The sequence below is a fragment of the Manis javanica genome, chromosome 2 (genome assembly GCF_040802235.1).
Source record: "Manis javanica isolate MJ-LG chromosome 2, MJ_LKY, whole genome shotgun sequence".
In the NCBI taxonomy this organism is placed as follows: domain Eukaryota; kingdom Metazoa; phylum Chordata; class Mammalia; order Pholidota; family Manidae; genus Manis; species Manis javanica.
The window spans coordinates 19,483,979-19,502,763 of record NC_133157.1 but is presented as its reverse complement, the minus strand read 5'-3'; the positions used below and the strand labels follow the sequence as shown (position 1 = coordinate 19,502,763).

General features: G+C 53.1%; 1 protein-coding gene across 10 annotated transcripts in view; it reads left to right on the top strand.

The window, feature by feature from the left end:
• The window catches only part of RGS3 (regulator of G protein signaling 3), a 115,843-nt gene extending 99,065 nt beyond the window's left edge, over positions 1 to 16,778 (top strand). For 9 of the 10 annotated variants that reach the window (XM_036990546.2, XM_036990547.2, XM_017648763.3 and 6 more), the window contains 6 exons: positions 1,309 to 2,286; positions 9,906 to 9,970; positions 13,724 to 13,825; positions 14,170 to 14,231; positions 14,845 to 15,011; positions 15,811 to 16,778. In XM_036990546.2, the coding sequence (XP_036846441.2) occupies positions 1,309 to 2,286; positions 9,906 to 9,970; positions 13,724 to 13,825; positions 14,170 to 14,231; positions 14,845 to 15,011; positions 15,811 to 15,996 (1,560 nt within the window). In that variant the 3' untranslated portion in view covers positions 15,997 to 16,778. Of the gene's footprint in view, positions 1 to 1,308; positions 2,287 to 9,905; positions 9,971 to 12,521; positions 13,626 to 13,723; positions 13,826 to 14,169; positions 14,232 to 14,844; positions 15,012 to 15,810 lie in introns of those variants that run through there. The other variant, XM_017648771.3, reaches the window with a different exon arrangement.
• The last annotated feature ends 2,007 nt before the right edge of the window (positions 16,779 to 18,785 follow it).

Genomic DNA, 18,785 nt, shown 5'->3' with positions numbered 1-18,785 from the left:
CCCCAAACCATGGCTGGGCCACTTACTTCCAGCTGTGAGGCCTGGCTGGGGCTTCACCATCACAGACTCCCCAGGGTTTCAAAGATTTCACAGTTTCAGGCATAGCCTTTCAGTCTCTGGGCAGCTGTGCAGTAATGGGTACATCCCTGCTCTTTGGGCTCAGCTTTTTCATCTGCCAGATGGACATTAATGATCTTTAGAGCAAGAGCTCTTAACCTATATTCTGGGGGTACTCGCCACTGAAATTCCCAGCCAGTGTGTGTACACATGCACATTCCCACGTGTCTGTACAGTTCCTGGCTATGCATGGCGACTTTCTCTTTCATTAGTGGCATGGCCTCTTGATGGGCAAAACTTGGACTCCAAAGAGTTCTAGTTCCAGCATTCCAAGTCCTTGAGTGTGACACAGGACCTGGCCCAGGTTGAGACCTGCCTGCCCCGTGTGGCTGTGGCACTGTGGACACTCCCGACCATCCCTGAACCCCTGTCTTCATGTGAGATGGCTGCTTTTCAAGACTTCATCAAGGGCACTGTTTTCCCCTTTGCAAATGAAATCTGTAGGAACCCAGCAAAAACTTGCAGGGTCCTGAGGTTTGCCTGCCAGGTGGGAAATGCTTTCTTTCATGTGTGTGAAACTCCTGAGGTTCCTCCAAACACAGTTTAAAAATCACTGGGTGGATGATCCCTCAGTGAGGTTACATGTGTCTGACATCTTTTTAGTCCAGGTGTGGACCATATTTTGAAGTTTTTGTTTGAGTGATCCACTAGGATTTTTAAAAAACTTTGATTCACATAGAAGATACCCTCTGGCCAGGGCTAAGATTTTTCCACTTTGCGACTGCTCGGGCTTGAGGCTTGGTTTGGTTCTGGTCCATGGTCTCAGAGACTGCCTGGCTCTTCGTTTACTTACAGAGGGAACTTACAGAGGGACCGTGACACTTCCCTCAGAGAGCCATTGGGAAGATTCTGTAAGAGGCGGGTTTAATCTGCATGTCCCCAACACACAACAGGAGCCAGATAATGGTGGTTACCTCTCCCACTTCTCTCCTAAATGACCAACCATGTTTTTGATGGGGCAGAAAGAAAATTCAAGCAAGGAGATAAGGGTGGGAACTGTATACAGCTAAACCAAAAGGATGTTCAGCTTTCCATCTGGTGCTTCAGTTTTCAGACTGTGGTGTGTGGTGTGTGGGGTTCAGGCCACTGCTTGATTTTATTTCAGGTCTGTGACACCAGCTTGTGTACAGTAGCTGGCATCTTGTAACCTCCTCTTCTGAACCTTTCCTGTTTTTTGTTTTTGTTTCCCAGATGTTTGATTCGGAGGCAGATGAGAAGCGGAAGATGTCCATGGAGGAAGGGAAGGGGCTGGGTGCTGAGGACCCCCCACCCACCAAAGACCTCTCCCCTGGCCAGGAGCCTCCTCAAGGACAAGACCTTCCTCCCAACAAGGACTCCTGTTCTGGCCCAGAACCTTCTCCTGGCCAAGAATCACTGTTCTGCAAAGACTCACCTTCCAGGAAGGAACCCTCTCTGGGCCAGGAGCCCTTGCCAAGCGAAGACTCCCCATCATGCCAGGAACCCCCTGCAGCCCCAGCCCTCCCTCCCTGCCAGGACCTTCCTGTTACGCAAGTACCCTCTCACAGCCAAGACCCTCTACTCAGCCAAGACCTCCCTGCCATCCAGGATCCCCCGGCCCAGGACCTGCCGCCCTGTCAAGCCCTGCCCCCCAGCCAGGTCCCCCTGCCAGCTGAGGCCCTTGCTGAAGAGGCTGTGAGCTCTGGGGACCCACCAACAGCCACCAGGGACCCGCCCACGGCCTCCAGGCCCACCTTTGTGATCCCTGAAGTCCGGCTGGATAGCGCCTACAGCCAGAAGGCAGGGGCGGAAGGGGGCAGCTCAGGCGACGAGGGGGATGCAGAAGAGGCTGAGGAAGGGGATGAGGGGGACGAGGGCGAGGAAGAGGAGGATGAGGACACGAGTGATGACAACTATGGAGAGCGCAGTGAGGCCAAGCGCAGCAGCATGATCGAGACAGGCTCGGGTGCTGAGAGCGGCCTCTCGCTGCGGGTGCAGAACTCGCTGCGGCGCCGGACACACAGTGAGGGCAGCCTGCTGCAGGAGACCCGCGGGCCCTGCTTCGCCTCCGACACCACCTTGCACTGCTCGGATGGAGAGGGCACTGCATCCCCCTGGACTGTGCCTTCACCCCGCACCCTCAAGAAGGAACTGGGCCGGAATGGTGGCTCAATGCACCACCTTTCCCTCTTTTTCACAGGACACAGGAAGGTGAGAAGGCCAAGGGTGGAGGGGGAGTGGGTACATGAGATGATTGGGTGGAGGCTGGGGGTGGCTAGGAGCTGCAGAGAATGAGCATTCACTTTGACCCACCCCTGCCTTCTGCCAGTTTGACAGAGAATAAAACAGGTATGGAGGAGCCAAGAAGGCAGAACCTGGACTTAAACCCATGACTTTATGACTCCAGATGCTGTGTTCTTATAGTTCTGCTGTACAGGATCCCCACATAATAGAGCAGGTGTGGCCTAGCCCAGGACACTGTGTACCTGAATCTAAGAGATCTGAGATGGTAGCTAGAGAAATAGTTAAAATTTTGACTTGATCCTGGCCTAGCCAGACTAGAAATCCATCAATCAAAAGCAGTGACAACACATATTTACTCTGGGCTGAAATTATCCTAAGCAATTTACATTAGCTCATCGATTCTCATGACAGCCCTATGAAGCACATACTATTATTGTTCCCTACAGCTGAGGAAACTGAGGCACTGAGAGGTTATCTCACTTGTACCAGTTTGCACAGTTTATAAAAGTCTGAACTGTAATTAGCTTCTGGCTCCAGGGCTGGAGCTTGTAACCACCATGCTATTTGCCTCTTGCAAATATTTATAAATAGATGAATACATGTTTATTGATTTCCTGCTGTGTGCCAGGCCTGTGCTCTGTGCCATAGCAGAGGCCACAGAAATATATGAGGCTGATCTCAGCCTGTGAGGAATGAGTTATTTGTGTGGGCCAGGAAGGTGGCCTAGCAGCAAAAAGGTGCCATGGCCTTGAAGCCCATTAGCCAGCTTGAGTTTGGGCTCTGTCCCTTGCTTACTGTGTGGCCGTGGGTGAGTCACTCAGCTCCTCTGAGCCTTGGTGTCCTCTGAAAAGCAGAGATTAAAAGCACTCATGTCCCATGGTGGTTGAGGATGAAGCCGAAGAGCCTGGTGCTGGGTGACATTAGTGGAGATGCCAGGCGAATGCTGCTGAGGCGCTAACAGCCAGTGCTGTTTGAAGGATTGTCATGACAGCTGCTGTGAGACTAGGCAGGTGCAGCTGGTCAGTGCCCCTGGAAGGCCACTGACCCTCAGAGACCTGGGAGTTCAGAGAGGAGAAACCCCAGGGCCTATGGCCATCAAGGAAGGCTTCTAGAGAAAGGTGCCCCTCGGCTTGACTCACAGGTTGAGCAGGTTTAGAACAAACAGAGAGGAAGAGGAAGCATTCTGTGAAAGAGGACCTGACCTGGGCAAAAGTGTGGACGCGCGTTTGGCCAGAGTAGAGAGTTCCTGAAGTGCAGGGATGGCCGGGGCATGGCACTCATGCTGCTGTTCCTGCCTTCAAACCCATGGCAGACATGACTAATGGATTCCAGCACGCTTCCCCACTGAGTGAGTCAGGACAAAGCCTCGGAAACCTTCTTAGCTTCTCGGCCACTAACAATAAGGCTGACACGGCCCTTGGGAGGACACCTTCTGCTAAAAGGTGGTTGGGCTAGAAGGGCAGGTGGGAGTCGTCCAGAAAAGGGCCTTAAACTTTGGGCCCAGGAATTAGAACTAAACCCCAAAGGACTGGATCCGCTTCCTCATCTGTAAACACGTGTGGATCTCAAACTTTGCTGTGCTCCAAAATCACCAGGAGGAGGTTTTTAATACATAGAATTCTAAGTCCTAGTCTTAGACTTCTGGAATCAGAATTCCCAGGGGGTAGTGCCCAGACCCTGCATTTTAAACAAGTCCCCAGGGATTGTGATATTCCCCATAGTTTGAGTGTCCCCCATCTTAGGCCATTTCTTAATGCAGCTGTTACAAGAAAGAGTCTGGAACTCTGTCCTACCAAGATGAAGGCTCAGGCTCACTTAAGTCAGGCCTGCGCATTCCTCTCTGGAGGGCACTGAAGTCTAAGGGCCTGCCTTGGGCCTCCCAGTCCTGATGCCCCACCAGACCCTTCCAAATTCTGTCCCCCCACCCCTACCTTGCTCCAATACAAATATTGATGCACAGATAAGTTCACCCACATTCATGCATACACTTCTGTTTCCCCAAATCAGTTGATCTCAGCTCCTATTTCAGGGCAGATACTTCTGCCTGGGAGACCAGAGGCCTGGACCAGCTCTCTACTGTCTCAGCTTCCTCCTTTGGAGCTCAGGGTTCCCACTGGCATCCCCCTTCCCTTCCCTCTTTTGGCCTGTTGCTTCCTTTCTTGGGCTTGAGTGACTGAGCTGGCAGAGGCCTCAGAGGCTGCCCCAAGCGCCGTGGTAGCTACCCCTCTAGATGGCTTCCACTTACTAAGCCTTGAGTCCTTCATCGTCATTCATACCCTGCTCCTTCCAGCCAGCTGGCTTCAGGAAGAACCCTACCTTGAAGTCTAGGTTGGACAAACACCCTAGTTGCACTCCAGCCCTCACAGGTAGTGGGCCTCGGGCAAGTCCCTGCCCTTCTCTGAGACTCAGTTTCCTCATCAGTGGAAGGGGTAATCTGTAGGGTTGCTGAGAGGATTAGATAGCCCGACTCAGGTAAAGTATTTAGGGCAGTCCCTGGCGCACAGGCACCTGGTGGGCGCTCCATAAATGGGAATCATGTTGATGACGATGGGAAGAGGAAGAGGAGGAGGATCACAGAAGCCACACTGGTGACTGGTATCCCAGCCTTCACAAAGTGCCTCCAGCCCCCTTTCCTAGCCTTCACAGCGCTGCTGCAAGGTGGGACCAGTTGTACTCATCTTACAGTGGGAGCCTGAGGCCCCAGGAGAAGCGTTTCATCCCAGGCCACACTGTGCATAATCATGGAGCTGGACAGTGGCCTCGTGCTTGTCCAGTTCCTTCTGGCTCTACCCCAGGCCCTGCACACCTCACGCTGGTGAGGGGCAGGAGATGGGGCCCTGACAGCCAGGAGAGGCAGTGGATTCTCCCGTGAATTCCATCTTCCTGACTTGGGCTTCGCTTTCCTGGAAGGGTCAGCTGATGCCCACAGGCCACCATTTCCAGGCAGGGCCACGTAAGAGGTGAAGAGGAGAGGGGTGAAGCCTTCAGGCTTTGGAGTCAGACAGACCTGTGCTCAAGTCTCGGCCCAGCCTCCTAATTCCTGGTCCTGAGAACTTGGCCAAGTGATATCTTTTCTCTGAGCTTCATTTTTTTCTCATAAAATGGGAGTGCCAAGTGTTTACAGACATGTCCCAGAGGTTCAAGAAGATTGTAGTATGTAGAAATCTCCATGCCCATGGCAGTGATCCTGTGATGATGAGACCCAGGAGGGCCAGACAGAGCTGGTGTGGCCTCAGGCTGGTAGTTGTGCTACTGTGTGGCTAAGATGAGGCTGCCTGGAATGCATGCTTCCTGTCACAGGTGACAGTCCCTATGTTACCCTTCCCCATGCCTGTCACCCTACCCTCTTGTGCACTGAGCAATTTCTGCTGTGAGTAGGACTGTCTGAACCAGACAGACCTGAAGATGGTCTGCTCAGCCCTGGTCATCTTCCAGCAGGCTGCCTGAGGTCCAGAGAGGAGGAGAGCACCCCAAGTTATTCCGTGGGTCTTCCCTGGGCCGGCTCCTGTGCTGAGTTGAGTTGTGTCACAGTGCCCTCTGCTGCCAGACCCTTACCTTGCTGCTGCTCCCTGGAGACCTGCGGGCAGATCCACAGGCCCGTGTCTGCCCTTATCCTGGGAGCAGGGGAAGCCCTGAGAGTGTCTGTGTCTGGGTTCAGGATGCTGCCTTTGAATTCTACCCCAGCTAGGCCTGGCTCAGCCCGGGATCACAGGTCATTCTTTAACAGTGAGAAGATAGAGGCTGTGGCCCTTCTAGCTGTGCTTCCTTCTCCCTTTCTGCAGGCGACTGGCTTGGGCAGTGGCTTGTCAGCGGGAGGCGGGTGTCTGCCCTGCCTCACTAAGCTTCCCGCCTAGGCCAGAGGTCTTGAGAGCGTCTAAGATGCTTTCCAGCTCTAAACTATAGTAACACCTTCCATGTATTTGTTTTAAAAAAAAGCCTCAAGAAGAATTATTTCTTATGTCTAAACGAGTAAGTGTAGAGTTTAGATCCAGTATTCCCACAAGGTTCCATGGGGTCTGCCAGGCTGGTCCAGGTCAGAGAGAGCAGCCAGGCATAGCCAGCCAGCCCCAGAGGTCAGGTCAGGACCAATGGGGGAACCAGGTAAGGCCCTGCTCACAGGAGAGCTCTCAGTCATGGGTGGACTCTGGAGCCAGACCTGAAATTCTCTGCTACTCACAGTTCGGAGAGCTCAGGCAAGTTACTGGACTGCTGTGGGCCCTTCTCCTCAGAAGTACACTGGGGCCAGTAACAGTGAATAGCTCTTAGAATATTGTGACGATTAAATTAGATGAAATATGCTAAAGCACTTTAGCATAGTCCCTGGCATGGTGAGCGCTCAGTACATACTAGCAATAAACACAGTAGCTGATAGTTATTGGTGACTTTCATGTACCAGGCACTGTGCCGAGCACTTCACGTGTGTTCACTTAATTCTTACAACGGCCCTACGAGGCAGGTCTTATTATTATTATTCTCATTTTATGAATAAAGAAACTGAGGCACAGAAAGGGTATGTAATTTGGCTAAGATCAATTAGCTAGTAAGTGGCTGAGCTAAGATTCAAATCCAGGTAGTTTACAATCTACACTCCTAACCACGACTGTTGCTATAGTTGTAATTACAATAAGAATTATAATTATTATTCCAAGAGGCTGTGTGCTCCCAGTCCCTGGAGGTGGCTGGGTGGGGCTGGACAGGCCCCAGAGGTTCCTGCCTGGAGTGAAGGGAGGGCTGGGTGGCTTTGGGTCACCCCCAGTTGCCTTTCAGCAGGGAGGGTCACAGGGTATAGCAAGCCTCCTCGGGGAGCAGATGGGAAGGAATGTCTCTGCATGCTGGACCCTGGGCAGGCCTCGCTGAAGCTCCTGCAGACAGGAGCCTTGGGGCCACTTTGCAGCTGGAAATCAGAACCCAGACTTCCGGTCTCAGTTTCTTCTCTTTCTGGCCTGCTGCCCCCCGACCCACTCCCCGGTGCCTGGGTTTCCCTGGCTAGTCTGGGGGCTGACTCCCAGAGCTAGAGCTGCTCAGCACCTCCATCAGGCAATTGGTGTGGGCCGGTCCCAGCCAAAGATGACCCCCTCCCAGTAGTGGAAGGAAGAGCCCATTTCCCAGCAGTGCAGAGGCTGAGGGTGGCGGGTGGGCCGGGAGTGGCCCCCAGGTCCATTGTGTGGGCCCGATAAAGTGCGGAAGCTGAGGTTAGAATGGGAGGAAGCCCAGCGCCCAAGGCCCTTTCCCACGGGTGGGGGCTTTGGGTACTGCCTAGCCTGGCCAGTGCTACCTCAGCCTGTGTGTGCAATGGGGGGACAACAGTAGCACTCACTGGGCAGTGAACACCCACATCCCCTGGTGACAGGATTGGGCCACAGGGGTTCAAACTTCATCCTGGTGAATCTTCCAACATCCAGGTGGGTGGCTGTCACCACACCTCTGCTGTTGCTGACCTGAAGCTGAGAGGCTAGGAGATTTCTCCAAAGTTGGTGGAAGCAAGATCTCTACCTGCTTCCTGCACACCCGAGCTCTGGACACCACAGATGGGTGTGTGCCTTTGTACGCACGTACACACACGTGTTTACAGCCCTGGTGGGGCAGCCTTCTCAGGAAGGAGGTGGTATTTCCCCTGAGTCTTTCACTGAACACATTCCAGATGTGCCCTGTCCTTGCATTTGAGAGGCAACATCCTCTGGTGGAGAAACACAGGCCTGAATTCAAACAGACCTTGATTCCAGTTGTCACTTAAACTCTGGGGTCTTGGGGCAAGTGACTTAACTTCTCTGAGCCTCTGTTTACTTTTATGAACTTACTTTAAAGATTAATGAGATAGAATCTCAGTGATGCCCATTTCAGGTCTGGCCTTTGACACAAGGTCCAAAAATAAAGCTATAATTCACCCACCTATTCCATTCCATCCATCATCTATCCATTCATTGTGGGTGGCTGCCCCACTGAGACTCACAGCTCCTCCTGCTGACTATATATGGAATAAGGCCACTTTCCAGGATTAAGAGCACAGCATCTTAAGGGTTAGCCCGTCTTTATTTTACAAATGAGGAAACTGAGGTCCAGGGTAGGTCTGATGAGGAATCAGAGCTGAGATCTGGTGGTGGTCTGTCTTGTCTTGGGACCGAGTGTCTCCATAGCCAGCCTACTCTGAGCTCTAGCTCCTCTGCCATCTCGGAGTGTTTCCTGGGCTCCTGTTCTGGGGTGGCACTGCTGGGGCCCTGGGTTTCCCCTGGAGGAGGACAGGCAAGCACAGACAGGGCTAGGGAAACAGAGGGCAGCCCTACTAGAGATGGTGGGAGTCTGGAGCGGTCTGGAGGAAAGGAGGAGCAGACTGGTAGGGGAAGGAAACTGGGCAGAAGAGAAGGGGGCCTTCCAAGAAAGGGGCAAAACACAGGCCAAGGAAGAAGAGGAGGGCACGGCAGCACGGGCTCTGTGGGCTGCGGGGGAGCCCTGGGGGCTGGAGTTACAAGCCTTGAGTCAAGCAGTAAAGGCCTGCTTTTCCTAAGTAAGGGTCTAATCTTTCCCAGTCTGCTTTCCCTCTCTTCATTCATTCATTCATTTGGTCATACGTTCACATTCATTCAACAAATATTTACTGAGCTCCTAATGCTCCAGGCCTCATGAAGGTGACCCAGAGAGACAGAGGCCTTGCTTTTGAGAACTCACAGTCAAGCAGAGGAATGTATTTGGAACAAGCTATGTTGGATGTGGTGGGGACCTCAAAAGAGGTAAAGGGATACAACCTTGGATGAGGGGTCAGGGAGTGCTTCCCAGGTAAGAGGGCATCTAAACGGCTTACCCAAGGTCTAGGTCTTTTTTGAGGCTGCGTCTCAAGAGGAAAGGGAGATGGGAGAATCACAAAAGCATGTGCAAAAGCCTGAGGTAAGGGGACAGCTCAGGTGAAGACATTTGGTTCGGTTGGAGGAAGTTGCTGGAGCAGAGGTCAGGCTGGAGAGATAGCTGAAGGTGTTTTAACTATGTTAAAATGGGACTTTCTGCCCAAATCCTAACATGGGAGATGCTGTAAATCATGTTATGGAGTTTGGATATTATCCTTCAGGCACTAGGGAGTTATAAAAAGCTTTAAGGCAAAAGAGGTGCTCTCAGCCTGTGTAATAATTCTCTCTACATACTGCTGACCAATCCCAGGTCTCCTTCAAACCTCAGAATCCTAAGTCAGTCATTATACTCTCGATTTGGAAATTAAGGAATAGAGGCTCAGAGAGGGACAGTGATTGGCTGTGTCACACTATGGAACCCAGCTGGAACCCTGCTTTTGACCTGCCCAACTGCCTGCAGTGAGGCCTCTGCCGTTAGTGATGTGTCTCTGGCTTCTCCCCTGCAAGCCGGTTCCCAGTTGCATCAGGAGGAGACTCCTTTGGCTGGAGGCTCTGCCAAGCTAGCCGGGTTCCACGGACAGGCTGTCCCCAGTAGCAGATCTCCCTCCCTCCCCTGTTCTGTGAGTGGGGGGAGCTTTGGTGGGGTGGAGGTGGGCTGGTTTGCAGTTGCTCTTGGATCCTGAGCCTCTCTTTGCTGAGGCAGCAGCCCCTGGATGCCCAGACTGCAACCTGTCTGTCTTTCCTCCACAGATGAGTGGGGCCGACACGGTTGGGGATGATGATGAAGCCTCCCAGAAGAGAAAGAGCAAAAACCTGTATGTTGGAATGATCCATAGCCCTCACCTCACCTTGTGATCAGGGAGGCCCCCTGTCCCCCTCTTCCTCTTCTGCCCTTGGGCTGTCTCTTCTTCAGGGGTATAGGTAGGGAGAAGGGCTGTGTGTTATCCTGTCCCAGACAGGCACCAGTGAACAACAGGATCTTAGGACTTAGCAGTGGCATCAGAGGGAAAGGGGGGTTGCCAGGGTCCTGAGCACCTGGCATTGCTCTCAGCATCCATGCAGTGAGGCAAGGCACTCATTCAGTACCTGGAAGCCATAGGGAACCAAGCAGAGGTAACCAGCCAGGTTGTCCTGGCCCTGGTCCAGTGTCTGAGCCAAGCAGTAGCCAGTGGCCTTGTCAAGCTACTTGCTTCCTTTGAGAAAGGTCTGAACCCACAGTTACCCGGTTCCCATTTCCCAAGCTCTTAAATGCTGTCTCTCTCAGGCATCGCCAGGAGGGGGCGCTGCTGGCCCAGGTAGCATATCCCACACTCCCCAGCGTTTCTGAACCTAGCTTAGGGCCCCTTTAACTTCGGTGTTGGATGTTTGTCAGAACTGCCAATTATATTAGCAGGGTGTCTGTGAGTTCTCCTTGAGTCTCCCTCTACCTCTGGCCCCACTCTGGGGAGGGATGGAGAGATGGCAGTAGGTCCACGGTGGCTCTCCTTCCAGGGGGAAGCCCCTGTCCTTCGGGTCCTGTAGTGCCCACCGTTATGCACAAATTGGGCCTGGGGAGGAGGACTGGAGTCCTTCCCAGATGCCTTCTGCAACTTTTTCCCTGGCCTGGACTTTGCTGGGGTCCAGTACCCTAGAAACTCTCTTCCAGGCTTGGCTGCCTGTCCTGTTTCCCACGGCTACTGATGGCTTCTCTCACTGTGCAGCCAGGAGCAGTCACACTTTCTAGGGAAGATGAAACGCCGAGAAATAGTCCTTTGCACCGACCATGAAGTCCAGGCAGCATCACAGCTGCTGTGGACAGCACTCCCAGGGTTGAGCAGTGGAGGGCAGGCATCCCCTGGTCCACCAACTCCAGCTTCCTTTCAGAGTGGGTGCTGCCTTTTGAATGTTAAACTCACATTCTTAAAAGCTGAGTTGATGATTCTTAGCATCTGGCATAATAACAAAAAAATATATTTTTTGTGCTAGGCACTGTTCTGTGTGTAATTGCATATAAAATCTAATTTAATCTTTAGCATTATTTTGCATTTCCTTTTTTTCTTATTTACTCTGTTTAACAAATGAGTCAACTGAGGCAGAAAGAAGTTAACTGTCCAAGGTCACATAGCAACTAAATGGTAGAGCCAAGATCTGAAAGCTGCCATGCTGGTACTAAAAAATATAAATATATAAATATTTATTTTTTTCTTCAGAGCCTGTTAATTTTAAGATTGGTGCAAAACACTCTGAAGGAGGTTCACAGCACTCCTGATAAGTAGCCTGGGAGCCCTAGTGATAGGAGCCCATTCCCCAGAGGCCACTCATTCCATCTTTTCATATTTCTGGTTGGAGGAAAGAGCTCCTTTAGCTTCTTGTGGGTCCCTATTCTGTCCTTTGGGGACACACGGGTCCCCTCTGACCCTGCTATCCTTTCTTGAGTTGCCCAAGTGGCAATCAGGGACTTCCAAGGACCTCTCAAGCTGTGCATCTGGGAGGAAAGGCTTGGTTCTGAGCAGCCAAGGAGCCCAGGTGGATGGATGAAACCTGCAGGTTGGGCTGCAGGCAAGCTCCCCCCTCCCTTCTAGGCTTCTGTATCCTTACCTGGATGGTGGGCCTGGAGCCAGGGCTCTCAGACAGAGCAGTTGCCCCAGGAAGCTGGTACGCTCACTCCCAGCCATCCCAGGGCTTTCCGAGGGTCCCAGTCCTCAACCAGACGGCTGCCAATCCCTGGACTTCTTGACCTTATCTCATTGCCTTGGAACCTGCTAGAACAGGGCTCCCTTCCCTGGGCAGCTGCCCCAGAGCCCCATGTGGATCTCAGCTCCTAAGCCTGAGCACTTTTGCCCAAGGCACTGTGTTGAAGCTTTATATACACTTTCTCCTTGTTCCCACAACCACCCCCAGCAGATGGTAGGTGCTGTTACCTTTCCAGTTTGACAGATGAGAAAACTTTGCACGTTCAGAGAGGTTAGGTAACTTGACAAAGGGCACACAGTTGGTAACAGCTGGAGCTGGGATTTGAGCTTGAGGCTGTCTGGCTCCAGAGCCTCCCTCCTAACCTCCACCAGGTACCACTTCCTTTCATTACAGCTGACTCTTGAGCAAAGCAGGGGTTGGGGTGCTGAGCCCTTACACATTTGAAAATCCTCTTAAAACTTTTGACTCCCTCGAAATTTAACTGCTAATAGACTACTATTGATTTTATGGTGGCAAATGATAAAATAGACTAGTATCTACATATATTTTATACATTTATGACATATCCAATCTTTTCTTAATTTTTTCAATATTTTTAGGCTATGAAGTTTGTCTGTAAGTTTTTTCAAATGGCCACACATCTCCAAATAATTTTCCAATATATTTATGGAGAAAAATCCACGTGTAAGTGGCCCCACGTGGTTCAAACCCATGTTGCTCGGGGTCAGCTGGACTTATATAGGTGTCCCTGTAGGTCTCAGTGCTGCTTTAAGCTGAGTAACTTCAGGAGTATAAATGCTACAAACTTAAAACACATATTAAAGTTAAATCAGTAAAATTTCTTTTACAGTCATTTAGCTTTGTGATTTTTGATAATACACTTTTAACTTTTGGTTTCAGACAGCATTTTTCATCTTTAATCAGGACAGAGACCAAAAAATAAAGAATTAATCATTCAAAAATCACAGAACTAAATGTGCAGAGAGAAAGTAACTCAACCTTCAAATGATGTCTTTGAAAGTTTGTAAGACTTGCACTGCTGAAGTTATTCAAACTTAAAATCGTACTAAGATTTTTGGGACATCCTGCATATTCAAGGATGCTTGTCCCCAAAGCCAATCGCTGAGGCTGAAGCCAGCTGCCAGGAGCTATTCTCTGGAGGTGCCCAGTGTAGAGGGTCTAGGACAAAGGGGTGACGAAGGTGAGCACGGGAGATTTAACCCCTTTCTTGCCAAATCCTTCGGCCAGTGCTGAAATCTGCTGCATTCTGGGGGAGTGGCAAAGCTAAAAACGGTTCTGGGCTAAAAATAACCAGGCCTGCCACTCCGGTGGGCAGAGCCTCTCCTCCCTCTGTACCAGCAATTTTTTGACTTGTTTTCTCCTCCTTCCCCTGGGCGCTGCCATGGCAACAGAGAGGCCGGTCACAAATAACTGGGTTTGGCTTTCTGCCGGGGCGGGCCCCAGAGGCTGCCCCTCGCAGACACATGCCCCTTTCACGGGCTCCCTCGCAGGGTTGGCCGAGAGGGAAATTTTTTTCTGCTCTCCATCCTGGCCCCTCCCATTTCCTGGCTTCTCCAGTGTGAGTCCCCGCCGCCCGACCGGGGAGTGCAGTCGTCCGGCTGGGATCCTAGCGAGCGCCGGGCTGCGGCACCATTGCTGCTCTCTGCCCGGGACGCGGGGTGGGCAGCCGGAGCTTGGGAGCGTTGGTGCTCCCTCTGTGGGGCGCCCTACAGAGATGCTCCGAGGCATGTACCTCACACGCAACGGAAACCTACAGAGGCGGCACACGATGAAGGAGTAGGTGCCCCTCGTCCCAGCGCACATCCTCTCCACCCTGGATTTGCAGGGCCCACTGTGCCAGGCTGACCAACCCCCTTCTCTGCTTCTGCCCCCAGAGCCAAGGACATGAAGAACAAGCTGGGCATCTTTAGGCGGCGGAACGAGTCCCCTGGGGCCCAGCCAACCGGCAAGGCAGACAAAATGACGAAGTCATTCAAGTAGGTCCTCCCAGCACCCATGGGACCCCTCAGGCACCTGGAGGGCAGGGGTGCACAGACCTGGCGGTGGGGTCGAGTGGAAAGGGATTTTGTTGGCTCCATCCAGCTCTGGGTTGGATGGAGGCCCCCTTGAGGGAGTCCTGGACCTGGCAAGCTGCAGCCAGGCAGGGTGGAGGTAGGGGCTGGAAATGCCAGCCTCAAGAAAGGGGGTACAGGTCCTGGGCTCCCCAACCTGCCCGGCCACTGCCTGGGCTAAGGGCTACTAACAGAGACCACCCAGCCCCAGCTACCCACTTTTCCGAACCCCTTTGGTGCCTCACAGTGCCCCTTCCCTTGCCCCTCAGGCCCACCTCGGAGGAAGCCCTCAAGTGGGGTGAGTCCTTGGAGAAGCTGCTGCTTCACAAATGTAAGTGGGGCCAGTAGCCTGTTTCCCTCCCTGTGTTCTCTTTCTCCCTCTCTCCTTTCCTGCTCTCCCAGGCCCAGAGAATGCATCTGGTCCTGGGAGGTTGCCTTTCCCTCCTTCCTGGGCCCAGTCAGATGTCCCTGCTGTTGGGAGAGGCAAGGCCTTGGTCTGGCCTTGGAGTCCACTTCTGGCAGCCCCGCCCTGTCCACGGGAGCTGGCAGTGCCTGCTAGAGGCCTTTGGGACCTGTGTGCTCAGAGCCACATTCCCAGAATAACAATAAACATTTCCATGTACTGAGAGCTTAGGCTGGGCCAGATGTGCCCTTACGCTCAGGAAGGATCCCTCTGATCCTCCCAGGGCTCCAGGAGATGGGCAGATGATCCCCATTTTACAAGTGAGAAAACTAAGGCCGAGATAAGGTAGAGAACTAGCCAAGGCCCACAAACAGGCAACAGCAGGGGTGGGACTGCGTCGCAGGGCTCCTGGCTCTCGGGAGGGGGCGTCTTAAGAAGCTTTCAGCATCTGCACCCTGGAGGCCTCCAGGAGGCTGGGGGTCCAGAGGGTGGAGGCTGCTGCTTCTGTCTCTCACCCCAGGGTCTGGGCTTCTCCTCACAGATGGCTTAGCAGTGTTCCAGGCCTTCCTTCGCACTGAGTTTAGTGAGGAGAACCTGGAATTCTGGCTGGCATGTGAAGACTTCAAGAAGGTCAAGTCACAGTCCAAGATGGCAGCCAAGGCCAAGAAGATCTTCGCTGAGTACATTGCAATCCAGGCATGCAAGGAGGTATGGCCTCAGGCATATAGTGGTCCCCATGCCCAGTGGTCTCTCAGGGATTGTGGGTACCTGGAAGCCTCAAGGAGATGTTTAGGAAGGGGAGAGGCCAGAGTGACTCTTAGGGACCATGTGCCCAGGGTGGAGAGGAAGCAAGCTGGTGCCCAAGGAAGAACAGAATTCCATTGGTAACAGAATGGCCACTGTGGAGGCACTGTGTGCCAGGTATGTGCTGAGCACTTTGTGCATGCACTCTCATATTTAATTCTCATGACAACCTGTAAAATAGGTTTTTAACATTAACTTCATGTTAAAAATGAGGACAGTCTCAGAGAGCCTAATCATAGTAGCTGACAACTATTGTGTGCCTACTGAGTGACAGGAACTGTGTGCAAAGTCACAGTAGACGGTCTGTTGATTTAATCCACATCTGTTTAATGTGCTTGATCTTGCTTACTTCCCTACTCTTTGAGGGATGTGCTGTGATTCCTAGCCTATAGATAAGACAGTGAGACTCAGAGCATGTAAGTGATTTACTTAAGGTCACACACCTAGGTATGACCCTGCTGGGATTCACACCAGACAGACTGAACTCAGAGGTGGTGTTTTAGGCACTATAAACTCTACCACCCTTGCAGTAAATGGCCGAGCCAGGACTGAGTCTGCTGACCTGAGGGCCTCTATTCTGAACCTTAAGACATGGATCAGAGGGCTTGGAAGGGGGAAGGCTGGGTAAGTCCCATTCCTGGCTCCTGGCTCCAGGGTCAGGCACCTGCAGGCAGCCCTGACTATACGCCCTCTGCCTCTGCAGGTGAATTTGGACTCGTACACACGGGAGCACACCAAGGACAACCTGCAGAGCGTCACACGGGGTTGCTTTGATTTGGCGCAGAAGCGCATCTTTGGGCTTATGGAAAAGGACTCATACCCACGCTTCCTCCGCTCTGACCTCTACCTGGACCTCATTAACCAAAAGAAGATGAGTCCCCCACTTTAGGGGCAACTAGAGTAGAGCTCAGCATTCACACCAGGCGGGCTGGGCCCACTCCCCACCTGCCTCCCTCCCTGCTGTGATGGAGGGGGCAAGCAAGCCCCTGGAGGCTGCGTCTCCAGACAGACAGACGGACATTTGGATGAGAGGCCTGGACCAAGAGAGGCCCATGCCCCTGGAGGCATAGAAGGACTGGCCCTGCTGGGTCCCCACTGCCCCGGTACGAGGGGGCCCACGGGCCCTGGCAGGTCAGGGGCCCTGGTTGAGCCAGATTTGGAGCTGTTGCTCTCTGCTGTGGAGACTTGGCATTGACCAAGTTCTTGAAGAACTGGCTGTTGGGGCAGGGGGCCATTTGTGAGCTCCAGCGCTCTCCAGGGGGGCCACTGGGGCTCGCAGCTCAGACCCCTGCTGTGAGTTTTATTTATTTAAACAGTAGTTGGATGCCTGGCACGTCGTCCTGTACTAGGAAACCTTTGCCTCCTCAGTTTTCCTAATTTACAAGTGCAATATTTTAACCAACGCCTTGTGAAAAGCCACCTTGCAGAGAAGGTGGACACCATTTCCCAGTTGCAGGGGATTTGCTGGTCCTGGGCATCAGTGGTGGGCTGCTGGGCCTTGTGGACTGATGAGGCCTGGAGGGGTGGGCGCTGTAGTCTCACCTCGTGCAGAAATCAGCACCCCCTGAGTGAGGTGTCCCTCAGGGGATCCAGGAAAGCATGGCACCGTCAGACCACACAGTGGCCAAGTTCTAGAGCAAATAAAAGGCCTGTGTTATTTCTTGTTCTTAACCCTTTCTGCGTATTTCTGGCTTTGAGCCTTCCCAGGGCCTGGCAGGGTTGGTAGTGGGGCTGTCGGTCCAGCTTCTCTTGCCGTCACCTGCCTCCCATGCCGGAGCCGTATGCACCATACACCAGGGAGAACTGCTGCCTCTATGCCAGGTGCTCAGCCACGGTCCTCCTTCCATCATCTCATCACCACAAGCCTAGGAAGAGGGGGTTCTCTCCATTTTACAGGTGAGGAGAGTAAAGCACAGGCAGGTAAGGTGGCTTGTCCAAGGTCACACAGCCGGCAAGTGGCAGAGTCAGGGTTCAGCTCAAGCTTTACTGGCTGTGAAGCCTATACCCTGGATTGCCCTCCTCTACCAGCTACAGACTGGAGTCTTGGCCTGGCCATCAACTGGCTATATGACCTTCAGCAAGTTTCTTTGTTTTCTGCCTTGCTACACCCTGAGATTCTAGTGGAACTTTCAGGTGGCCTAGGGCTGGTTGGTGGATGAGGCCAGCATCTCAGGCATGGCAGTGGCTACTGATGGGCAGGCCCTCAAAGGCCTCCAGGACAGAAGGAAGAACTGGGCAAGTGACAGGGACTAGGGCTTACAGAGAGTCTTTCTGTGGCCCTGGGGAAGGCTTCCTTTCCTGTACCTAACAGCAGATACAAATTTAGAGAAGATCTGGTCCAAAGCCGTACTTCAGGGGAGGCCCTGGACCAGTTGCCTGAAGAGGGTGGAAGAGAGCCCAGAACCCAGGCCAAGCTGAAGCCAAAGCTAGTCTCTGATGCCCACATACATAACCTTCCAGGGTCCAGGGGTAGAGGCCAGGGCAGGGCTGGTGGGGGGACTGGCTCGACTGGACTGACTTAGATGAAGCTGGAAGGAACTGGTGCAGGAGGGGCTGAGCACCATCCTCTTCGATCTTGGTCCCTGCCTGGGATCCTGGGTTCAGGTCTTCCCACCAGGCCCTAGGAGATGAAAAGGACATGGGCCTGCAGAGCCACCTTCCTCCCTGCTTGCCCTCACTGGTCTCCCTGGCAAGGCCACCTCTGTGTGTCACCCTGCACAAGGAGAGCATCAGAAATGATGACCTCTGGAGGCCCAGCCTGGAGCCAGGCATACAGTAGGTATTCAATCACTGTTAAAGCCTTTTCCCTAAAGCACTGGAGTATGAGCTCTTCTAGGAGTGGGACTGGGTCTTCTTCTACGTGCTAGGGGCCTGGCCAGTGAGCCCTGTTGGGCTTTGCAAACAGTGAAGGGCAGCTGCCAGTGCCTTGATGAGGTTAGAAGGGTGGGGAAGCAGAGATGTACTCCTAATCTGGAGCAGGGGCACCTCTCTGGTGTTGTCCAACCCTGAGATCTGGGACCTGACAGCTGGGAAAACTGAGGCCTAGAGAAGAGTGCAATACCACCCCCGTTCCCCCCAGAATGGCTAGTGGCAGAGCTGGTGACAGAGTCTGAGACTTTGGGTCCCAGCCTGGCCTCTGTGATGTCATCCACTTGGAGGAGACCCCACGCCTATGAGGAGACTCACCTTCCCCTTTCTTTAGGTTCCAGGGATTTCATGGCATGCCAGCCCCTTTACCTTCTCACCCCCAAGTTGCCATGGAAACCAAAGTCCAGAAGAACAAAGTCAGGCAGATGGAATTCCCATTTCCGAAGGCCCACTGCCTGGTTTCCATTACTCACACCCGGGTCCCTTGGCCTCAGAGCAGCTTCGGCTGAGCAGAGCAGCTTCGGCTGAGTGGAGCAGCTGGAGAGCAGGCTGGAAAGGTGCCCGCGTCCTCCTGCTCTGGGCCCCGCCTGGGCTCCCTGGGGACCTTAGCACAGCCCTCATCCCCGAGGCCTCAGTCCGCTCGCCTGGACAGTGCTGGGGTGGCTCCCCATTTTTCTTCCCCATGTGAGGAAGGGACAGGCCTCTTCTTGATCTCTGTCTGGCAGATTCAGTCTGGTCAGTGTGGGATCTGGGAGCTGTGAAGGCAGTATGTCCAGGTCCCTTTGCGACCGCAGAGGGGAAGACTGAGGT